The sequence below is a fragment of the Callorhinus ursinus genome, unplaced genomic scaffold (assembly GCF_003265705.2).
Source record: "Callorhinus ursinus isolate GAN/ISIS: 27379988/994484 unplaced genomic scaffold, GSC_fseal_2.0 scaffold24, whole genome shotgun sequence".
NCBI lineage: Eukaryota > Metazoa > Chordata > Mammalia > Carnivora > Otariidae > Callorhinus > Callorhinus ursinus.
This window is the reverse complement of record NW_027397086.1, coordinates 17099988-17119022: the sequence shown is the minus strand read 5'-3', so window position 1 is coordinate 17119022 and position 19035 is coordinate 17099988. Positions and strand designations below refer to the sequence as shown.

Below are 19035 nucleotides of genomic sequence, written 5' to 3'. Positions count from 1 at the left end.
AGAAGGAATTAGGTTTAAAAAAAAAAACCCTGACAAAGTCATAGAAGAAACTGAAAATGTAGACCAAGATTTATCCCCTAAAAAGGCACTAGGTCACCAAAGCTTTACTAGAGAGTTTTATAGAAATCTCAGAAAGTTTGCTCTTTTCATATTTAAACTATTCCAGAACAGAAAGACAGAAATATTCCCACTTTGTTCTATGGGGATAGTTTAGGCTGACCTTAAAATTTTAACACGACAAAAGATACTATAAATACTAAGTGATATTTGTAACATCTATGAGTGACAAAGGATTAATACCCTCAGTAATGTTTATAAATCAAACTAATATTACGATAGGAAAGAGGACAAAAGACCTTAAAAAGTGATCTAGCAATTCTAATTCATGCAATTCATTTTATGGAAATGCTCAAATGAATTTGCAAAAAATAGTTATATAGTACAAGGATGTCCACAGCAGCAATGCTTGAAATTGTAAAAAAACAGAAATATAAATACCCATCAGTAGGTAAATAGTTAAGTAAGTTATGGTATAACCTCACAATACACTAGACTACTATGCTGTAGTTAAAAGGAATGAGAAAGTTTTCACTTTTTTTTTTTTAAGATTTTAGTTTTAAGCAATCTGTACACCCAACGTGGGGTTTGAACTCACAACCCCGAGATCAAGAGTCACACGCTTTACCAACTGAGCCAGCCAGGCATCCCAGAAAGTTCTCATTCTTATTAGTACAATGTCCATGATGAAAAAAAAAAGCATTAAACACTATCCTATCATAGAATGATCAGTATACATACATGTATGCACAAGTATGTGTGTACATATGTTTTATACAAAGAACAAATTGCATGGATAATCATACATTATTTATAGTTGTTATCTCTAATGCTTGAGATTAGAGAGGAAAAAAGATAAATTTTATTTTTTATTTCATACTTTTCTGTATTATTTGTATTTGTTACAATGAGCACCTGCTACTGTAATTTTTAAAAGGAAAGCAAAAATGTTTATTCAACAGCTAATCCTGGCCACTTGGGTCCAACAGAGAAACTCTGGGTGTAGAATCTACCTTTTCCAGAGATTCCTTCTCATCTCGAAGATCAGCCAGCTCATCCTCCAGGGACATCACCTTGAGCTCTAGTTGTCTCCGGCTTTGCTTTTCATTTTTGAATTTGGACTGAGCTTGCTCCGAGGTTTCCTGGAGCTCTGGGATAAAACAGCAGAGAGACTGGTTGCAGAACCAGAGCTGCAGGGGCACCTGGCATCCTGGCCGCTCCTCCCAGGCTGCACCCTGCCATCTCCTGACTCGACCACGTACACGCCTTCCCCTCACTCCCTTCAGTACCACCTCCCTGACCAGAGAAAGGCTGATGAGGTCATGAACCAATTCCCCTACCAACCCATGTTCGTGTCTGTATGTGTGTTGTCCCCTTCTCCACACACAAAATGAAAAAGAAACGTTTCAAGCCGTCCAAAGCCACTTTCAAAATGTATCACTGCCACAATCCCATTTCAGCCACTGCCTCAACACACTGAACAGATCTTTATTTAGCGTTAGTCCAGGCCCTGTCTCACCGCCTTGGTAAAATACTCCCATCCTTCTTGGTAGCTGGGACATTCTACCAAGAGTTTCCTTTTAAAACACAAAAAAAAAAAAAAAAAAAGCTCAAATAAAGCTACTCAATATTTCTTAAAAATGTAACACACTGGGGCGCCTGGGTGGCTCAGTCGTTAAGCGTCAGGTCATGATCCCAGGGTCCTACGACAGAGACCCGCATCGGGCTCCCTGCTCTGCGGGAAGCCTGCTTCTCCCTCTCCCACTCCCCCTGCTTGTGTTCCCTATCTTGCTGTGTCTCTGTGTCAAATAAATGAAATCTGAAAAAAAAAAAAAAAAGTAACGCATTAAAATGAAGTTTGTACAGAAAACTTCTGAGACCCTTATGGTGCTTTTGAGGTATAGGGCACCAGAGAAGCAAAAAGATACCTGTATAGCATTTGAATCTAAGCCTATCCCTCAGGTGAACCCAGGTGATGCTCTAAAAGGGAAGGGGTTTATCCTCAAGGTATCACTCTACCGACTTACATCAGTGTTTTTAGCTCTTTTCAGGCAAGCAAACTCAGCCTCTTCCCAATTCTGCTGCTGCCCCAGCTACACCCCACCCCCTGGTCCCATCTGTGCCTTCTACATTTGTTTCTACACACCAAAGTGCATGCATCAACATGCTGGTCTTCACAACTCTTCTATTCGAGTCCCTGTGTCTTGAGCAGCACCTTTATGCCAGGTATTGAACTAATGCTAACTTGGAAAAAAAGGACTTTGCAAAAGATGAGCAAGACACCATCCTTGGCCTCCAGAGGCTTGTATTCTAGAAGGGAATACAGACATATAAATACTGCTGATTTGAGGTTAACTCTGATAATGGTCATAATAATGTACTCAGAGATAAAGGATTCTAAAGGAGATCAAACGTTCTAGAAAAAAAACAGGAAAGTTTCTGAAAGAGATTTTGGAGAATTGGAGGCAAATATTGGTGACAGTGGACACACCAAGTCCAGAGAAGAGCATGGATAAAAAGCAAGATGAGAACCACAGGATGGGCTGAAGCTGCAGCAGGCTGGCTAGTATGTCCAGAGTCGAGATGAACTGAGCAACAGAAGAGGAAGTAAGCCAAGCTGGAGGGGCCTCGAGTGCCAGGCTGAAGGGTTGGAATCCACCCTCTAGGAAGGAGGCAGCCGCCTCAGGAAGTACTTCTTTCTTAAACTTCCACTGAGTCATGAGTTAGAGGAAGACATTAAACTCTTCCAGGCCCATGAGCCAAACACAACTACCAAAGACACTGAGGACAACACTTGCCAAGCAAAGTGGGAAAGTGGTCACTAATCAACTTCAGATGAACAGTCAGTTCTTTAGTAGTCCTTTATGTTAAGCAATGGTGTAGGTTTATACCAGTCTACTTTCATTTTTGCCTCAGACCTTCAAAAACTTCAAGAGCTCCAAGCCAAATGGATTTGAAGGAAGGACAGAGTTTAACTGTTTTTTTAATTTTTATTTATTTATTTGAGAGAGAGAGACAGAAAAGTGTGAGAGCAGGCACGAGCAGGGGGTAGGGGAAGGCAGAGGGAGAAGCAGATGCCCTCCTGAGCAGAGCTGACATGGAGCTTAATCCCAGGACTCCAGGATCATGACCTGAGCTGAAGGCAGACGCTTAACCAACTGAGCCACCCAGGCGCCCTGGTCTTTTTTTTTTTAATTAACTAAATTCTACCCCTCAACGCTGGGCCTGAACTCATAACCCTGAGATCAAGAGTCACATGCTCTACTGAATGAGCCACCCAGGTGCCTCTCAGTTTAATTCCTTAGGTTTAAATGGTGAACGTCCCAGCCCCTCCAAGGACGTACCTGAGAACTCTGCCTGCAGTTTGGCGAGCTGGCCCCTAAGGAGGTCTGTCTCCTTTAAGCTTCCTGTCAGCTCCATCTGCAACTCTGTTTCTTTCTTTTGGTGAGCAGTCACTTTCAGCTGCAGACGAGACACTTGAGCGGTGGCAGCTGCTAACTCTTCTGTCACCTTGGCCTGAACAGTAACAAAGTATGACGCCACTTCAAACACGGTTGTCCCTTGTCTCCAAGTGATGACCCAGCCTCACACACTCTATGCTGACTGAACTGGTAGGAAGGGAGCTAAGGCACCCTCAACCTGCATTAAGCCAAAATCAAGCCTTCAATACGTGCCAAGTCTCTGACCCAGGAATTCCCTTGCAGAAATCTGTCCTTAGGAAGCAGGGAAATCTGTCCTTAGGAAGCACTGGGCAAACTTAACAAAAATTTTGCTACAAGATATTCGATGCAGATTGTTTACAGGTGCAAAAGAATGGAAAAATAAAATGCTGGAAAATGGGCTTAAGCAAATTATGATACACGTATCCCATATGCAGCTATCAAGAATGGTGCTGTGACAGAGCCACAGTCCCTTGTTCAATGTTACCAATCTGATACATGAGAAATGGTATTCCTGCCATTTTCTACCTTTTCTAGGATACACATGTATTTTTCTTCATAAAAGGATATTTTAAAATTAAATTGAATGCCTTCAACAGCAATCAACGTCTGAGTCTGTAGTTTCTCCCTAATGGTCCTGACTACCCGTGGAAGTATGATGGAAAGCTCAGCTACCTGAGAGTGACTGCTCTGGGGGTTCTTGGAAGAACAGAGCTAACAAAACACGGCCACACATCAGTTTTCTGCGTGCTCCACGTACTGCAAATGGTGCCCTGACCTGGCCTCACAGAAGCTCTATGCTCTCAAGTAACATCTGATGAAACCACAATGACTCCCTGGAGAACCCTCTAATGATACTCTGTGTGGTTAAGGATGATGATTAAGAGGATGATCAATAAAACGAACGGTAAACAAGTGACAAATACCACATCCTTGTCACCTGAACTGATGGGCTCCCGTACAAATGAGGAGAAATGAGATGATAAGAAAGGCAGTGAACAGTTGCTCTTCTGGTGAACAGTCTTGACTTTTGGATAGCCAAGTATTTATGGGGCTGGACCGTCTCTTCTACGCTGTTATGCTGCTTCTCCCATTACTCCTCTTATGCTATTGTACCTGATGTGCCTTTACAGTTGTCTCCTTTCTTACTGTCACTTGTCCCTTCTTAGGCTATTCCCTATGCCCCTGCAGATTTAAGTGTTTCAAAGCCTTTACTGGTTTGCTAGCTTCCATTTAAAATCTAGTATTTTGGCTCTGCTAAACAAGAAGGAAATAAAGCAAATTAAAAGTGTATATAAAAGGGGCGCCTGGGTGGCTCAGATGGGTAAGCGTCTGCCTTTGGCTCAGGTCATGATCCCAGGGGCCTGGGGTCGAGGCCCGCTTCGGGCTCCCTGCTCAGCGGGGAGCCTGCTTCTCTCTCTCCCTCTCTCTCTGCCTCTGCCCTTCCCTCCACCTGTGCTCTCTGGCTCTATCTGTCAAATAAATAAATAAAATCTTTAAAAAAAAGTGTATATAAGATAAAAGGAAACAGGTTATGAATGAGTATCTGAAAGTCCACTGGCAAAGACTCTCTTTGACCAAACTTTAGTCAGGCTCCTCTGAGCCCCTGACCTTGGCCTCACATCCTATCTGTGGCCTGCCCGGCCTAGATTTAGCAAGAATCCTGCTACATCCGTTTAGAGAGCACCCCTCCCCCTGATATCTGGACAAGTTCTTCATCCTCGACCTTTGGTATCCCAGTCCTTGGCCAGTCATTAGCAAGAATCCTACTAGGTCAGTTTAGCAAGAATCCCCCCCACCCATGAGGTCTTCTCTGAGTAATTTTCCAGCACCGACCCCTCACTCTGCTCCTTAGCTACGAATCCCCCATCTGCCCTTATTGTATTTGGAGTGGAGCCCAATCTTTCTCTCCTACTGCAATAGCCTTGAATAAAGTCCTCCTTACTGCTTCAGGAAGTGTCTGAGTAGTTTTTTAACAGTATGAGACCTTTCAAGTGCGCTCTAAGATACTTACTTTTGCTATTCAGTAGCCTTAGGATTTTACCTGTTAAACACAGAGGACAACGGCAGCTAGAACTTCTAGATAGAAGAGGGGTTTTCATCTGCCCCAAAGAGAATAAAAGTTTTAGTCACTGTCCTGACGCACATGGCCTAACGGGGCCTGAGCTCCCACAGCACCCAGAGGGCTTCGTGTCTGTCTGCAGCTCCAGAGTTCACAAATATCAGAGCCAGGGCCCCTTACAAAGGCCTCGCAGCAGCTAACACCACGGGAAGGGCTGAAGGTCACTGGAGGGGAGGCAGTGGGATGGCTGGTCCCTCTCTCCCGAAAGGACAAGCAGAGTGAAAGGTCACTCAAAAGCTCTATTTATCTCAGGGCCTTACGTGGAAAGGCCTATTAGAAGCATGACAAGTAATACTCTCACCCAAACACACCTGTGTGCACAGAGAAAAGAGCGAAGGGACGAGTAAACAGGAAAGGAAAGCAAAGGCAGGGAGAACCAAGAGTTTAGAAAAACAAGTAAAAAGGAGCATTCGAGTGAGAAGCAGGAAAACGGTTCCAAAACAAAATGGCAATTTGACAAAAGGAAAAGGACACAGCTGACTGGCAGTGAGGCCCTGGGCCGCAGCTTGCCCTCTGTAAAACAGGAAGGTCAACCCAGGTGACCTCCAACAGCTCTTCTGTCAGTCCAGGGTTTTATGTGGAAATACTAACCCCGTCAGAGAGAAAAATAACGAATTCCACTCACCAAATGTCCACTGAGCTCTCAGCCAAAACTCTCTGAGCTGCGTTTGAAGGCAGAGAGCTGCCTCCAGGGATCAAAAGACCTTGATGATCTCCCTTTAGGAGGACAGCCCTCATAGGGACGACTATCAAGTAAGAAAGAAGCGGAGCGAAAGGAAAGCAGGAAGGGTCAAGCCTTGAAAAGTTTCACTGAAATCAAAGCAGCCAAGCGAGGTGTGTGATACCTGGTACCCAACTCATCAAGCACAGCGCTACTCAGCCCAGAAGATGCTCTCAGACAGATATGTGGGAAGCATGGTGCCTAGAACCTGGTGGGGACTGAAGAGATCAGAGCTGTTCTCACTGTTGTTGTCATTACTGCACGTTCTGCTGTCACAGAGCATCTACCAGGTGCCAGGCATGGTGCCAACCATTTTTGTTTATCAGTATGGGGCTCCTGGGTGACTCAGTCGGTTGAGCGTCTGACTCCTGATTTCGGCTCAGGTCATAGTCTCAGGGTCATGAGGTCCAGCCCCGAGCTAGGCTCTGCACTCAGCGCGGAGTCTGCTTGAGAGTCTCTCCTTCTCCTTCTGTCCTTTCCCCAGCTCGCACATGCGCTCTAAAATAAATAAAAAATCTTAAAAAAAAAAAAAAAAGAATCATGTGGGTGGACTAATAAGCTAACTCATGTGGTTGGCAAACTCTGACCCACAGGCCAAATTGGCCTGCTGCCTGTTTTTGTAAATAAAATTTTAGTGGCACACACACACACTCCCCCCACTGATGCTCAACATGAGGATCACATGGGGAAGTTCCTAAAAACAAAGGCGCCCAGCTGCCACATCCACAGATTGAGGCAAAAGAAACCACTAATAAAGAGCAATGACTCCTAGCCGGCTGTGCGTCAGAATCTAAAGGAGCTTTTGAAAAGTTCAGATTCAGCCCTTGGCTACATGATGCTGAATTAGAATCTCAAGGTGAAGTTTAAGAATATGTATTTTTTAATAAGGCACATCAAGTGATCTTGAGGCAGCCAGACTAGTGTGTGGGAACCACTGATCTAGAACAAGGTCTAGTAATCATGCTAGACCCGAATAACCGGTCTAACAGCTCAACCAAACAATGTATTTGGGTGTCCCTGCCAGGCCTAAGGATTAAAAAAAAAAAAAAAAGTAAATGAGAGCGAGAAAATAAAAGTAGAGGAAGGAGAAATAGTAAAAAATATGGTTAATGGAGAGTGAAGTGACTCCAGTGCTGTTCAGTGACGGCAGCGTCCCAGGCTGCTGACCTTGATCCAGGCCGGAGGGGTCAGCCTCAACAAACGAGGGATGGTAGAAAGTAGCAGTGAGAAAGGATCGGGGTCATGTTGGGTCGGGGCTATGCAGGGCAAGGCACTGCTCATCGGAGGATAAGGGGTCGGAGCTCTTTCCTCCTGGGACACTATGACTAAGAGAACACAGACAATAATAATAGCATGAGACCTAAGTAAGGAATCCTCAGCATTACTGGCCTGTGAGAAAGGGAGTAAACTCCATGGGTTATAAAGTGCATTCCACTCACCTTCCAATGTTCAGGAAAAATCCAAATACAAAATATAAACTATTTCTTAAAACCTGTGAGATAACAGCAGATGGCTGGGCCAAGATCTCCAGCTAAGGAGCAGTAGCCCAAACCAGAAGGACTCCACTCCAGATAAACGGTGTCACTGGGGCAGCAATGGGAGGAGTGAGCATCAGCATCAGCCTAGCCCAGCCCAAGACCCACTAGGGTCTTCCTTACAGCTACTCACAGGAACAGGTAGAAATGCCTCATTCTGAACGGACTGAAGCCAGACAGCAGTACTCTAAAATGCTCTGGCAGATGCAGATGGAGGACTACGCTAGACAATCTTAAATTTCACTAAAGTGTTTGTTATATGGCATAAGAGGAATTTTCTGTTGATTGGGTCAAGAGAATAAATTTCATTTGCTAATAAACAATGTAATCCTCACCTTAACCAAATTACTAAGATCGGTGATAGTTTTTGAGTCAACTCATTGCAAAGAGTACTTTAAAACAGAAGGCTAGGGATGCCTGGGTGGCTCAGTTGGTTAAGCGTCTGCCTTCAGCTCAGGTCATGATACCAGGGGCCTGGGATCGAGTCCCGCATCGGGTTCCCTGATCAGCAGGGAGCCTGCTTCTCCCTCTGCCTTCCACTCCCCCTGCTTGTACTCTCATGCTCTCTCTCTCTCTGGCAAGTAAATAAAATCTTTATTAAAAAAAAAAAACACAGAAGTCTGGATGGTGGATATAGTAAAATCTGTTAGAAGCTTTCTAGTTCTGTTCCCAATGATGGCAAAAGTTTTTGCTGAAAAGCAGATTGATAAGTACGTACACAGAAGCACTCCTTAGCTCTACACATCCTAATGGGCTTTTCTCTCCCTAGTTACTTTACCTTCTCTTGTTCAGCATGCAATACTCTTGCCTGTGTGTTTTCTGTGGCTGTTTGAAGTGAGTTATTCCTCTTCTCCATCATCAGGTTACTCTGCTCAACATACCTGTGAAATAGGGGAAAAGACATTTATCAAGCACCAAATGTATACCAGACACAACCAACGCACATTCAGTCCTCACAACATTGCTCTATACCTTCGAAAAAATAATCTGAAAGCATTTTGTTTTCCTTAGATCTGCAGTAATCAAGTTTGGAGGTAGGAACCGGGGCCAGAAGTGAATTGCTTTACATAATGAAGAAAAAAAGGAACTGGAAGCATGTGTTGTGAGGGGGAATGAAGGATGAAAGAGGAGAGGGGAGAAGAAAAGAAAGCACTTCTCCCCCCAGCTCCCCCACCAACCCCCCCCCACCGTGTGGGAGACAAGAGACACTAGAAGAGAGAACCACGGAAGAATGATTTGCTAAGTGAAATGCTATTTGCTATAACACCTTACCCTGACCACACAATGCCCCCTCCCCCCGGCCAAAATCTTTAGAAGGATCTAGAAAAATTACACAACGTTTGGGTTTTATATGGAAATCACTGAAGTTCTGGTTGATGAAATAGCCCACATAGTAGAGAGAAGAGTTGATAGTATTTTCTAAGAGTGTTCTAAGTATTAATGCCACTTTTGCAGATGAAGAAAGGAGGGCCAGGAGGAGTAAATACCCACAGCCACACAACAAAAGAGGAGCAGAGCTGGGATTCAAACATAGGTCTGCCTGACATCACAGGCTACTGCGCTCTTTCTATCGGAATGCCTCTCAGAAAACAAACAATAATTCACATGACAGGCAGGAAACAGAAATAGCAGCAGTACGCATAAACTACTCTAAAAAAACATGTTTATCTAACTTGGGCATTTACAAATGAAACCCTTTGTCCATCCTAGCCAGTGCCCCATACCTGTCATTACCTCTGATTTCGTTCAATTAGTTCACTAATCTTGTCATTCTGTTCTTCTATCCGACTGCTCTTTTCAAGGATCTCTTGCTTCAATCTTTCGTTTTCCTAAATTCAGAATATACAATGTATAACTTAAGTTTTTAGAAGAAAAGTGCCAGATATAAAGGAATCAACTTGAACTGATAGGTGATACTGTTACAAATTTTGAGATAAAAAACCAGAATTTATGTCCACATCGATATAATATTTAAAACATCAAATCATACCTGATGGATACAAATCACTATGCCCAATAGATTAAACACAGAAATGGCCAGGTCATGATCCTGGAGTCCCGGGATCGAGTCCCGCATCGGGCTCCCTGCTCGGCAGGGAGCCTGCTTCTCCCTCTAACCCTCCCCCCTCTCATGTACTCTCTTTCTTTCTCTCATTCTTGCTCTCTCAAATAAATAAATAAATCTTAAAAAAAAAAAATGGCCATTAAATGAGGCAAAATTCTAAAATATGGTCCAAAAGAAATGTTTCCTTGTGACTCTATACTGATAAGTCACTTGGACCAAATTAGGCCGTAATAGATTTTCCAGAATTTCCCAACTCAGTGTAGCACTGATCACATGCTCTCTGTGCAGCAGAGGTTTTAGAGAGTAGCACATTCTGGAGAAGGAGGCAAGACCTCCAGGCTGTGTTCTCTTCTCGATGCCCCTCACCTGAATAATACGTTGGATGTTGCTCATAATCATGCTTGTCTCCATTGTAAGCGCCATGCTGGGAGGCAGCAGGGAATTGCCAGCACTGTGCTTCTGTAACTCTTCAACCTACAAATGTGGGGACAGAAAGACTTTGAGAGAAATTTTTAAATGGAGAAATATAATTTACCCAAGATCTGACCACTTTTTGGACGGGCCTAACAATTTTCTGAGACAATCTCTAACATAAGCTAGAATTTTCTTCTGCCAACTGGATTCCAAACTAAAAACTAACCTTCTAGGGAAATAACTACTAACTACTAGGAATACAGGAAACCAAGGAAGAGTTTACCTATAGCCCTGGTTGCTCCCTGCTTGTACCCCGTTCACTCCCCCACTTTCAACACAGCCCCAACCCTGACTCACTCACCTTCGTCATTAGATGATCCATTTTATCAGCCACTTTGCTGACAGCCATTCGAATTTCAGTGTTATGTTGCCGGGCTTCAGTCATGAGAAATGAAGCCATGTCACCGGATCCTAAACAGACATAAGCCAAAAAGAACCTTATGAAACTAGAGCAGAGGAACATCCCAAAATAGTAGGAAATGCTGTAGGTGATTCACACTGTCTGGAGAAGACATAGAGGACCTAGAGGCAAAAGGGTGCCAAAGCTAACAGTAAGTAAGCTCTGCTCCTGCAAAATGCATCAAGGGGTATGGTCTGGTCCAAAGCACAAGGATGCCCATTTTGGTCCGCCATAGCACTAACAGCTCAGATTGCTTCTCCACTCATCCAACTGCATGCCAGGTATTGTACCAGGCACCAGGGATTCAGAACAAATGAAACCCGGTTCCCGCCCTTGGTGAGCTCACAGTCTGGTGGGGAGACTCACATGTAAACAGATCATTACGACAGAGTGTTTAAGTGCAAAAAATGGACCATGTACAAAGTACAAAAGGACCACAAAGAAAAGCAAGATTAACTCTTTGGTGACACATATACACAGTTATGTCTGTGGGAGGAGAGGAAGAAGTGACAGTCACAATTGGGGAAGGCTTCACAGAGATGATAAATTTGATGGTTTCCCAGATGGACAAGTGGCAGGGTTTCCAGACAAAGGTAGCAACCATGAAACCCTTACCAACCCGGGACCATAAATTATGCTGTAGGATATACTGGGTCCTTCCTACCACTATCCTAATGCCAAAGATAAGCTGCAGAATAAGAAGGTAGAATAGCATGCCAGCTATTTACATTTTATTTTGTTTTGTTTTTTAATATAAAATTACAATTTGTTTCGTTTTTTATATCAATGTGCTTTTTATGCACTGGTACATGCATGAAAGATATCTGAAAAGTTACCCAAGTAACTGTTAACAACAGTTTCCTAGGGGTGGGGGGTGTTAATGATGGAGAACAGTAACTTATACTGAACACCCAGTTACCATGCGTTCTCCCAATTTCCCCCAACATTTCATTCTCATTGTTTTCTAGAAACGCTACAGAGCCACACTGACAGAGCAATGGAAAAGGGCTGACAGGAGAAAATGCAAGAAACAAAACAGAAAGTAGGCATGAGGTGGTTTTGGGGGAAGATGTAAACATTCTAAAATTGGATTGCGGTGAAGGTTGCACAATTTTGTAAACTTACTGAAAAAATCCTTAAATTACACACTTAAAGTGAGTGAACTGTATGATACATAAATTTCACCTCAACAAAGCGGTTAAAAAAAAAAAAGCAGAGATCTGTTGGAGTGAAAATGGAAAGGGGGTGGGAGGAAGGAGAGCAGAGCAAGAGTGGAAGACGAGACACTGAGGGCCCACGGCCTACCTTGAAAATGGGGAGACTGAGAGAGCGGAGCGGGGTACAGGGGCCGGGCAGGCTGCAGCTGGGGGGTGACGGCTGATGTGTGGGGATAAGCGTAGGCCTGCATACCTGCATAGGGCTGAGAAAATGCCAAGTTATATTCACGGCTCTCCTTTCTGCTTACTCTGTCTTTGATGGAATAAAGAGATTAAGCTGGAAGGAGATGCAAATTTATTAAAGCTGGAGACAGATGATAACATAACAATAAAAAAATTTAAAGGAAAAAAAAAAAAGCTGGAGACAGATGAGATCTATTTGGTACGGGGTAGGCACTGCAGCAGAATTCTGTGTCATCCAGAGACACAGGTGCCCGATCACTGAAGTCCTACCCAGAAAGTGAGGGAAGGCTGTCTCAGGTTGCTCCCCAGTCCTCTGCCACTATGATTTAATTAAGTAGGAATTCAGTTTCCAGCTGTTAGGCCTACTGATGGTCTAAGAAATTGTAAATCTAAAGAGACTCAGCTGAGGGCGCCTGGGTGGCTCAGTCAGTTAAGTGTCTGCCTTTGGATCAGGTCATGATCCCAGGGTCCTGGGACGGAGTCCTGATACAGGCTCTCTGCTCAGTGGAAGTCTGCTTCTCCCTCTGCCCCTGCCCCCCCACCGCCCACAAGTGTGCACACGAGCGTGCACACGCGCTCTCTCTCTCTCTCTGTGTATGCATGCGTGCAAAAATACATACATAAAATCTTTAAAAATAAATAAAGACACTCGGCTGAGTTTCCATTGGGATCAAAGGACAGGTGTTCATTGAGATCCCAAAGTAAATCCATGAGTCTCCAAAGGATATCTCTCCCCTGCAAGATTCTGATGCTCTTGTGATCAAGAGCTCTCATTTTCCCCTGAATCTTGGTCACCTCAACTATAAGATGAAAAGAGTAACACCACTCACGGCTGTTGTGTGGACTAGATGAAGTGATATATAGGTAAAGTTCCTCACAGCTGGTAAATTAAGTGCACAGCAGACAGTAAATGCTCAATAAACAGCAGCTTTCTTTTAAATGATGATGGTTGTTCTTCCTTGAGTTAAGGAAATCCAGTTCATTTCCAGGGACAGATAAACTACCCATCCATTATTAAAAAAAAAACACAGCTTAGTCTATAAGATAGAATTGTCCACTAGGGAGTAAGGAGAGGGCAAGGTGGGACTTTTTTAAATTCGAATACACCCTATCCCAATGGGGCACAGCCCGCTCACCATCACTGCCACCCTTCCATTAAGAATCACCAAGGAAGTGAAGCCCTCCTATCACTGGGAGTATGTTCATGCACCCAGTGTGTCGGACAGAAGAAAGAGCCCACTACCCCGGCAAACAGCAGAGGCAGGTTGCTGCCACTACCTTCTGTGAAAACAGAAAAAACCTACTTTCTTTTTGGAGGATAACTAGAAGCAGAGTTGGCTGTATTTTCCATATACCCTCAAGCTACAAGCATTCTGCTACGTACAGAGCAGAACCTTAGCCTATCGAGCTAGTGGACAAGAACAGAGGACTTGCATTTACCCCCTGCAGGCGACCTGTGTGCAAAGGAAAGAAAACAAACACTGACTGGGCCTTTACTATGTGCCAGGCCTTGTACCTGGCGCTCTGCCTGTTCTTACCTTTCGGCTTTACAACAACCTGTAAAGGAGGTAATCCTCGGTCTGGTTTAAAGATGAGATGGTGGTGGTGGTTCAGGAAGGGGGAAAATGACAAATTCTGATGTGGGGAACTGCTACTGCACAAAGTGTGCAGGAGGGAGGAGAGAGACTGACAAGAACCTAATAAATTACCGCCTATGACTGATATGGTTTAAAAACGTCATTACCTGAAAGGACTGGGCATTTCCAGACACAGCGGAGTGCGAGTCGAGAGAGGCAACTTGCATTAAGGCAGGAGAGGGCGCTTGGAGGCCAGAAACAGATGGCTGAGGTGCTACAATAAAGCAAGAAGTTTTCACTGTCATCCACTCTGGTTTCTTGGTAAAAGTCTGGACTAGAATCTTACATATTGCAACATGCTTCAGACCTGACCACTCTCCTCACCTGCTCTCCCGAAACCAACTCTACTGGAGTCTCAGGAGCAGACTAGTAGAAGGAACCTGGGGTTCTCGGGCACATGGGATTCAGACCTACAGTCCCATCCGCTGACAAGTGCACGATTGCACACAGGGAAGTGTCTCATTAGCTGAGAGCATGCTTCTGAACCTGGCAATGCCACATGGCAGGAGACAAAGCACGCAGACCAAATCCAACTCCAGGGTGGAAAATGCCCTACCCAGGGACAAACTGACAAGTTTTACACTCTAGTCCAGTCTCAGTACTAATACACTGCAGCCCGATAACTTAAGGAACCCGGATGATAACTCTGGTAATATGCAGAGCTGGAGAGGCCCCTTACCTTGTGCGGCCATCTGCGGTAGCGCTGGATGCGCTGGCTGAAGAGAGGGCTGCAGGGACGGAGCTGCCGCAGGCTGTGCAGCTCCGCGCAGAGCGTTCACATCCTGAAACAGGAAAGGGCATTTTGGTGACTATGTATGTGGGTCCTTAACTGGAGACCGAGGCTGACTGTCCACCCTAAACCTGCTTACAGTCAGTGTTTTTAGGCAAAGAAGAGGAAGGAAAGGCAAGAGTTTAGGGTGTGGGCTGTGGGGAGATCCCTTCTCCCTGTAAATCATATCAAATAATTAAGTATATGTAATTTCCTTGAACGTTCCAAGTTGTTGATGTTTTATTGACTGAAGCAGCTAAAGTGACTGCTCTCCAGAATGTATCATTTTCCAAACCAGCAGCTACCTTAAACCTGACCTAGTCTGTTCCCAGAGAAGCGGGGGTCTCTTGCAAGGAAACCCAAGCAATAGTGCAGCCTCTTCTCTTCTGCCAAATCATCTCCACACACCTCAAGGTACTCACTGAAAATCAGACAGAGCAAGATTCACTGCGCCTCATTACCATGTTTTTTGGATAATACGGTTTTAGAGTGTTTTTCCCCATTGTTTCTTTTCATAAAAGTCAAAGCAATGTTGGTCTCTACTATAATTCTAAATAAAGTTACTAAACATCTTCCCAATTCATACAAGGAAAAGAAAAACTTGGGGCACAACATACAGTTTACTTGCTATCCTACAGTTGAAAGGCGGAAATCTCTTTGACAGTCTTTTACTTTAGAACTTCCCCTTGCCCCCGATATTCTCCAAAACGCATTATGCACTTCTGGAAAAGCATGCCAGTTTTTTATCGCTGCAGCTCTAAATTGAACACTGAGTTGCCTTTAAAGGAAATAATGCTTTGCTTTATTTACTTATGTTAATTGTATTATTTATGTTATTCATATTGGTATTAACATAAATATTCATGATACTAAGTTAAAAAATCAGGTTACAAAGCAATAATATATAAAGAAAAATGCACTTTTTGCTAAATATATTTTTCTTTCTTTGCAATTTAAATCATTCTACAATGAATAAGTAGCACTTACAAATTTTATTAACAGTATTACCTTATTAAAATTTAATTTCCAGAACCAGCTAAAAATCAATCCTATAACAAGAGGCCCCAGAAATCCTACCCTTAAAATATTAAATCTACTTACAGCTTTTCCAGGAAGAAATAAAACAAAATTATGAAAAATAAAGCCTATGCTAGAAAATTTTTTCAAGAGCATCACCTTTGCTTTATTTTACATCAAAGTCAAAGAATCCTAAAAATCAGTCTCTGTTAATCTGTTAGGTGTTTCAATTCAACTGAGAGGATGATTTTACTCAATAAGGAACTAACCAATGGGAAAAGAACTAAGTTAGAACTGAGCTACTTCGTATCATACACCAAATTCCATATGGATTAAAATTTTAGATCTAAATACGAAATAATATCTTTAGAAAACACGTGATGTTTATAATACCTGAAAGTGAGAAGGCTTTCTAAGCACAATGTCAAAAGCAAAAAACAAAGGGAAAAAACTGATAGATTTCACTGCAATAAAATTCTCGAACTTCAAAACAATCACACCATATACAAAGCCAAGAGACACAACAGTGCAATCTTTAGTGACAGGTAACATCAGTGGGAAGACCAATGTTTCCCAAAAGAATCTGAACATTCAGTCAACCAAAATGAACTGAGCATCTTTTATGGGTTGGGCACCATGCTGCCTCAAGTGTGATTTTTACTGACAGTAGAGAACCTAGTAGAAGGCTATATGGACTACTTAAAACTTCCCCGTTCATGGGCGCCTGGGTGGCTCAGTTGGTTAAGCAACTGCCTTCAGCTCAGGTCATGATCCTGGAGTCCCGGGATCGAGTCCCGCGTCGGGCTCCCTGCTCAGCAGGGAGTCTGCTTCTACCTCTGACCCTCTTCCCTCTCGTGCTCTCTATCTCTCATCCTCTCTCTCTCAAATAAATAAATAAAATCTTTAAAAAAAAAAAAAAAACTTCCCCGTTCTTGTGGCAGATGTGTGGGATTGCTTCCATTTCTCAGGGGAAGTGCTAATCACAGTGGAAACACATGTACCAATACCAACCTATACCATTTTGAATATAAGCTTTCTACATGATGATTCTGGGTTACAGGCAGAAAAAGTAGTAATCTTAACCAAAAGAACACAATGTAGAAACGTCTGCACTATTCATTCTAACACAGCCCAGGGGTCATACCTCGATTTCTGAATCATTGGAATCCAACTGTGGTGGAAGGATGGGCAGCATAGGCTGGCCCATTTTAGCCATCCGAGAGATCAACTTGGCTTTGACTGTATCAGGACTCTAAAAAGAGAAAAGTCACAAAAATCACTATAATCAAAGCTCACTACTTTAGCTCTATGTCTTTGGCTCTTACATCAAACCCTTCAACAAGTCCCCCTGCTATATCTATTTGAAGCCATTTCTTCTACAAAATGAGAATTAAAGATTTCTTGCCAAGAAGCATACATGGGTCACAATTAATATAACAGTAAAAATAATTCCCTATATGTTGGAATGGACAAAGTGGTTCCACATGTATTATTCCATTTCAATCAAGTCTCCCCACCAGGCATAATTCTCATTTTCCAGATGAAAAACTAAGTATAGATCAAGGGAAGGAGGCATCTTAGATGACAGTACCCTCTGAAAACCCTGGGAGCAATTCAGCAGATAGATATTCAGAAGCAATTTGGGGAAAGAAGGAAACAGGAGCTCTTTGTTCCAAATTCACGTTCATTTAACTCTGACTTGGCACTGACTACACAATAGCCCCTGTGCTAGAAGCCTCTGTATCCATTAACTGGTCCAAACTGCAGCCTTCAGAGTGGAGAGTATATACCCCTGAAAGTGTACATGATAGTCTACTGGGTATAAAAAGAGATGATAATGAGGCACCTGGGTGGCTCAGTCAGTTATGCGACTGACTCTTGATTTCCGCTCAGGTCTTGATCTCATGGGTTGTGAGATGGAGCCCCATGTTGGGCTCCGTGCTTAGCAGGGAGTCTGCTTGAAGATTCTCTCCCTCTGCCTCTCCCCACACCCTCACAGGCGCATGCACACGTGCACACATGCTCTCTCTCTTAAATAAATAAATCTTTAAAAAAAGAGAGATGATCATAACCTCTATTTTTGAATTATCTCTAATCTGTGGTAAACGTAAGACATTAAGCTTGTTTACAGGGAGGTACAGTATATATATAATTTATAAATAGATAATAGATACTGGGAGTGTGTGCTCAGTTTTTCTTGATTGATTGGAAACACATACTCAAAGAAAGTTGGGTTCAGGGGCGCCTGGGTGGCTCAGTCGTTAAGCGTCTGCCTTCGGCTAAGGGCATGATCCCAGAGTCCTGGGATCGAGCCCCACATCGGGCTCCCTGCTCAGCGGGAAGCCTGTTTCGCTTCTCCCTCTCCCACTCCCCCTGCTTGTGTTCCCTCTCTCACTGTCTCTCTCTCTGTCAAATAAATAAAATCTTAAAAAAGAAAAAAAAAGAATGAAAGTTGGGTTCATCAAAAGAGGACTAGTTACATAAACCATACCCCACAATGGCATACTGCAATCTACAGAAAAAAAAAGAAAGAGGAAGCTTTCTGTACACTAACGTGGAAAGATACTGTTACATATATCGTAATATGTAGAAGGCATGGTAGGTAATATATATACTATGCTATATTTTGTGAAAGGAGGGAGAAATAAAATATACATTCCTATCTGCTTCCATCTGCATACAGAAACACTGAAAGAGGGCGCCTGGGTGGCTCAGTTGGTTAAGCGACTGCCTTTGGCTCAGGTCATGATCCTGGAGTCCCGGGATCGAGTCCCGCATCGGGCTCCCTGCTCGGCGGGGAGTCTTCTGCTTCTCCCTCTGACCTTCCTCCCTCTCATGCTCTCTACCTCTCATTCTCTCTCTAATAAATAAATAAAATCTTTAAAAAAAAAAAAAACACTGAAAGAATATATATGAAACTAATAAAAGCAATTACCTAAAAGGAGAGTGAGACGGGATGGAGTACCCAGGGGTCAGGGTGGGAGCAAGTCTTTTCAATGTATACTGTTATATTGTTTTAATAACTGAACCTTAGGAATGCAATTACCTATTCAAAAAAAAAACTTAAATGTAAAAAGAAAAAAAAAGATGGTGAGTTTTGTTTCAATTAAAAAAAAACTAACAAGAAAAAAGAAAATTTTAAAAAAGGTTGGAGACCACTAGCCTACTGGAAGTTACTCAAGCTTAGAAATAGGTGACAAAAGTAGCTCTGTCTAGAAAGTATCATAGAACCAATACTAAACAAATTTTGTGACTGTTCAAAGATCTGAGATCATAGTTTTTTTTAATTTTCTTAATTCTTTGGCTTAACCTTCCAGGTTTCAGAGATCACTTTTTACACATACCAGATCAATTATTTGCTTAATAATTCCTGCTTTGGGCTGAATATAAACAAGTAA

At 43.0% G+C, this 19035-nt stretch overlaps 1 protein-coding gene across 1 annotated transcript in view; it reads right to left on the bottom strand.

Moving 5' to 3' along the window:
* The window catches only part of FKBP15 (FKBP prolyl isomerase family member 15), a 57139-nt gene that overhangs the window by 8102 nt on the left and 30002 nt on the right, over nucleotides 1-19035 (bottom strand). Inside the window, exons 12-21 of the mRNA XM_025888148.2 lie at nucleotides 16782-16889; nucleotides 14531-14633; nucleotides 13959-14065; nucleotides 12120-12234; nucleotides 10716-10825; nucleotides 10307-10414; nucleotides 9610-9704; nucleotides 8654-8756; nucleotides 3402-3573; nucleotides 1071-1207 (exon numbers count right to left, since the gene is read on the bottom strand). Of these exons, the coding sequence (XP_025743933.2) occupies nucleotides 1071-1207; nucleotides 3402-3573; nucleotides 8654-8756; nucleotides 9610-9704; nucleotides 10307-10414; nucleotides 10716-10825; nucleotides 12120-12234; nucleotides 13959-14065; nucleotides 14531-14633; nucleotides 16782-16889 (1158 nt within the window). The remainder of the gene's footprint in view (nucleotides 1-1070; nucleotides 1208-3401; nucleotides 3574-8653; nucleotides 8757-9609; nucleotides 9705-10306; nucleotides 10415-10715; nucleotides 10826-12119; nucleotides 12235-13958; nucleotides 14066-14530; nucleotides 14634-16781; nucleotides 16890-19035) is intronic.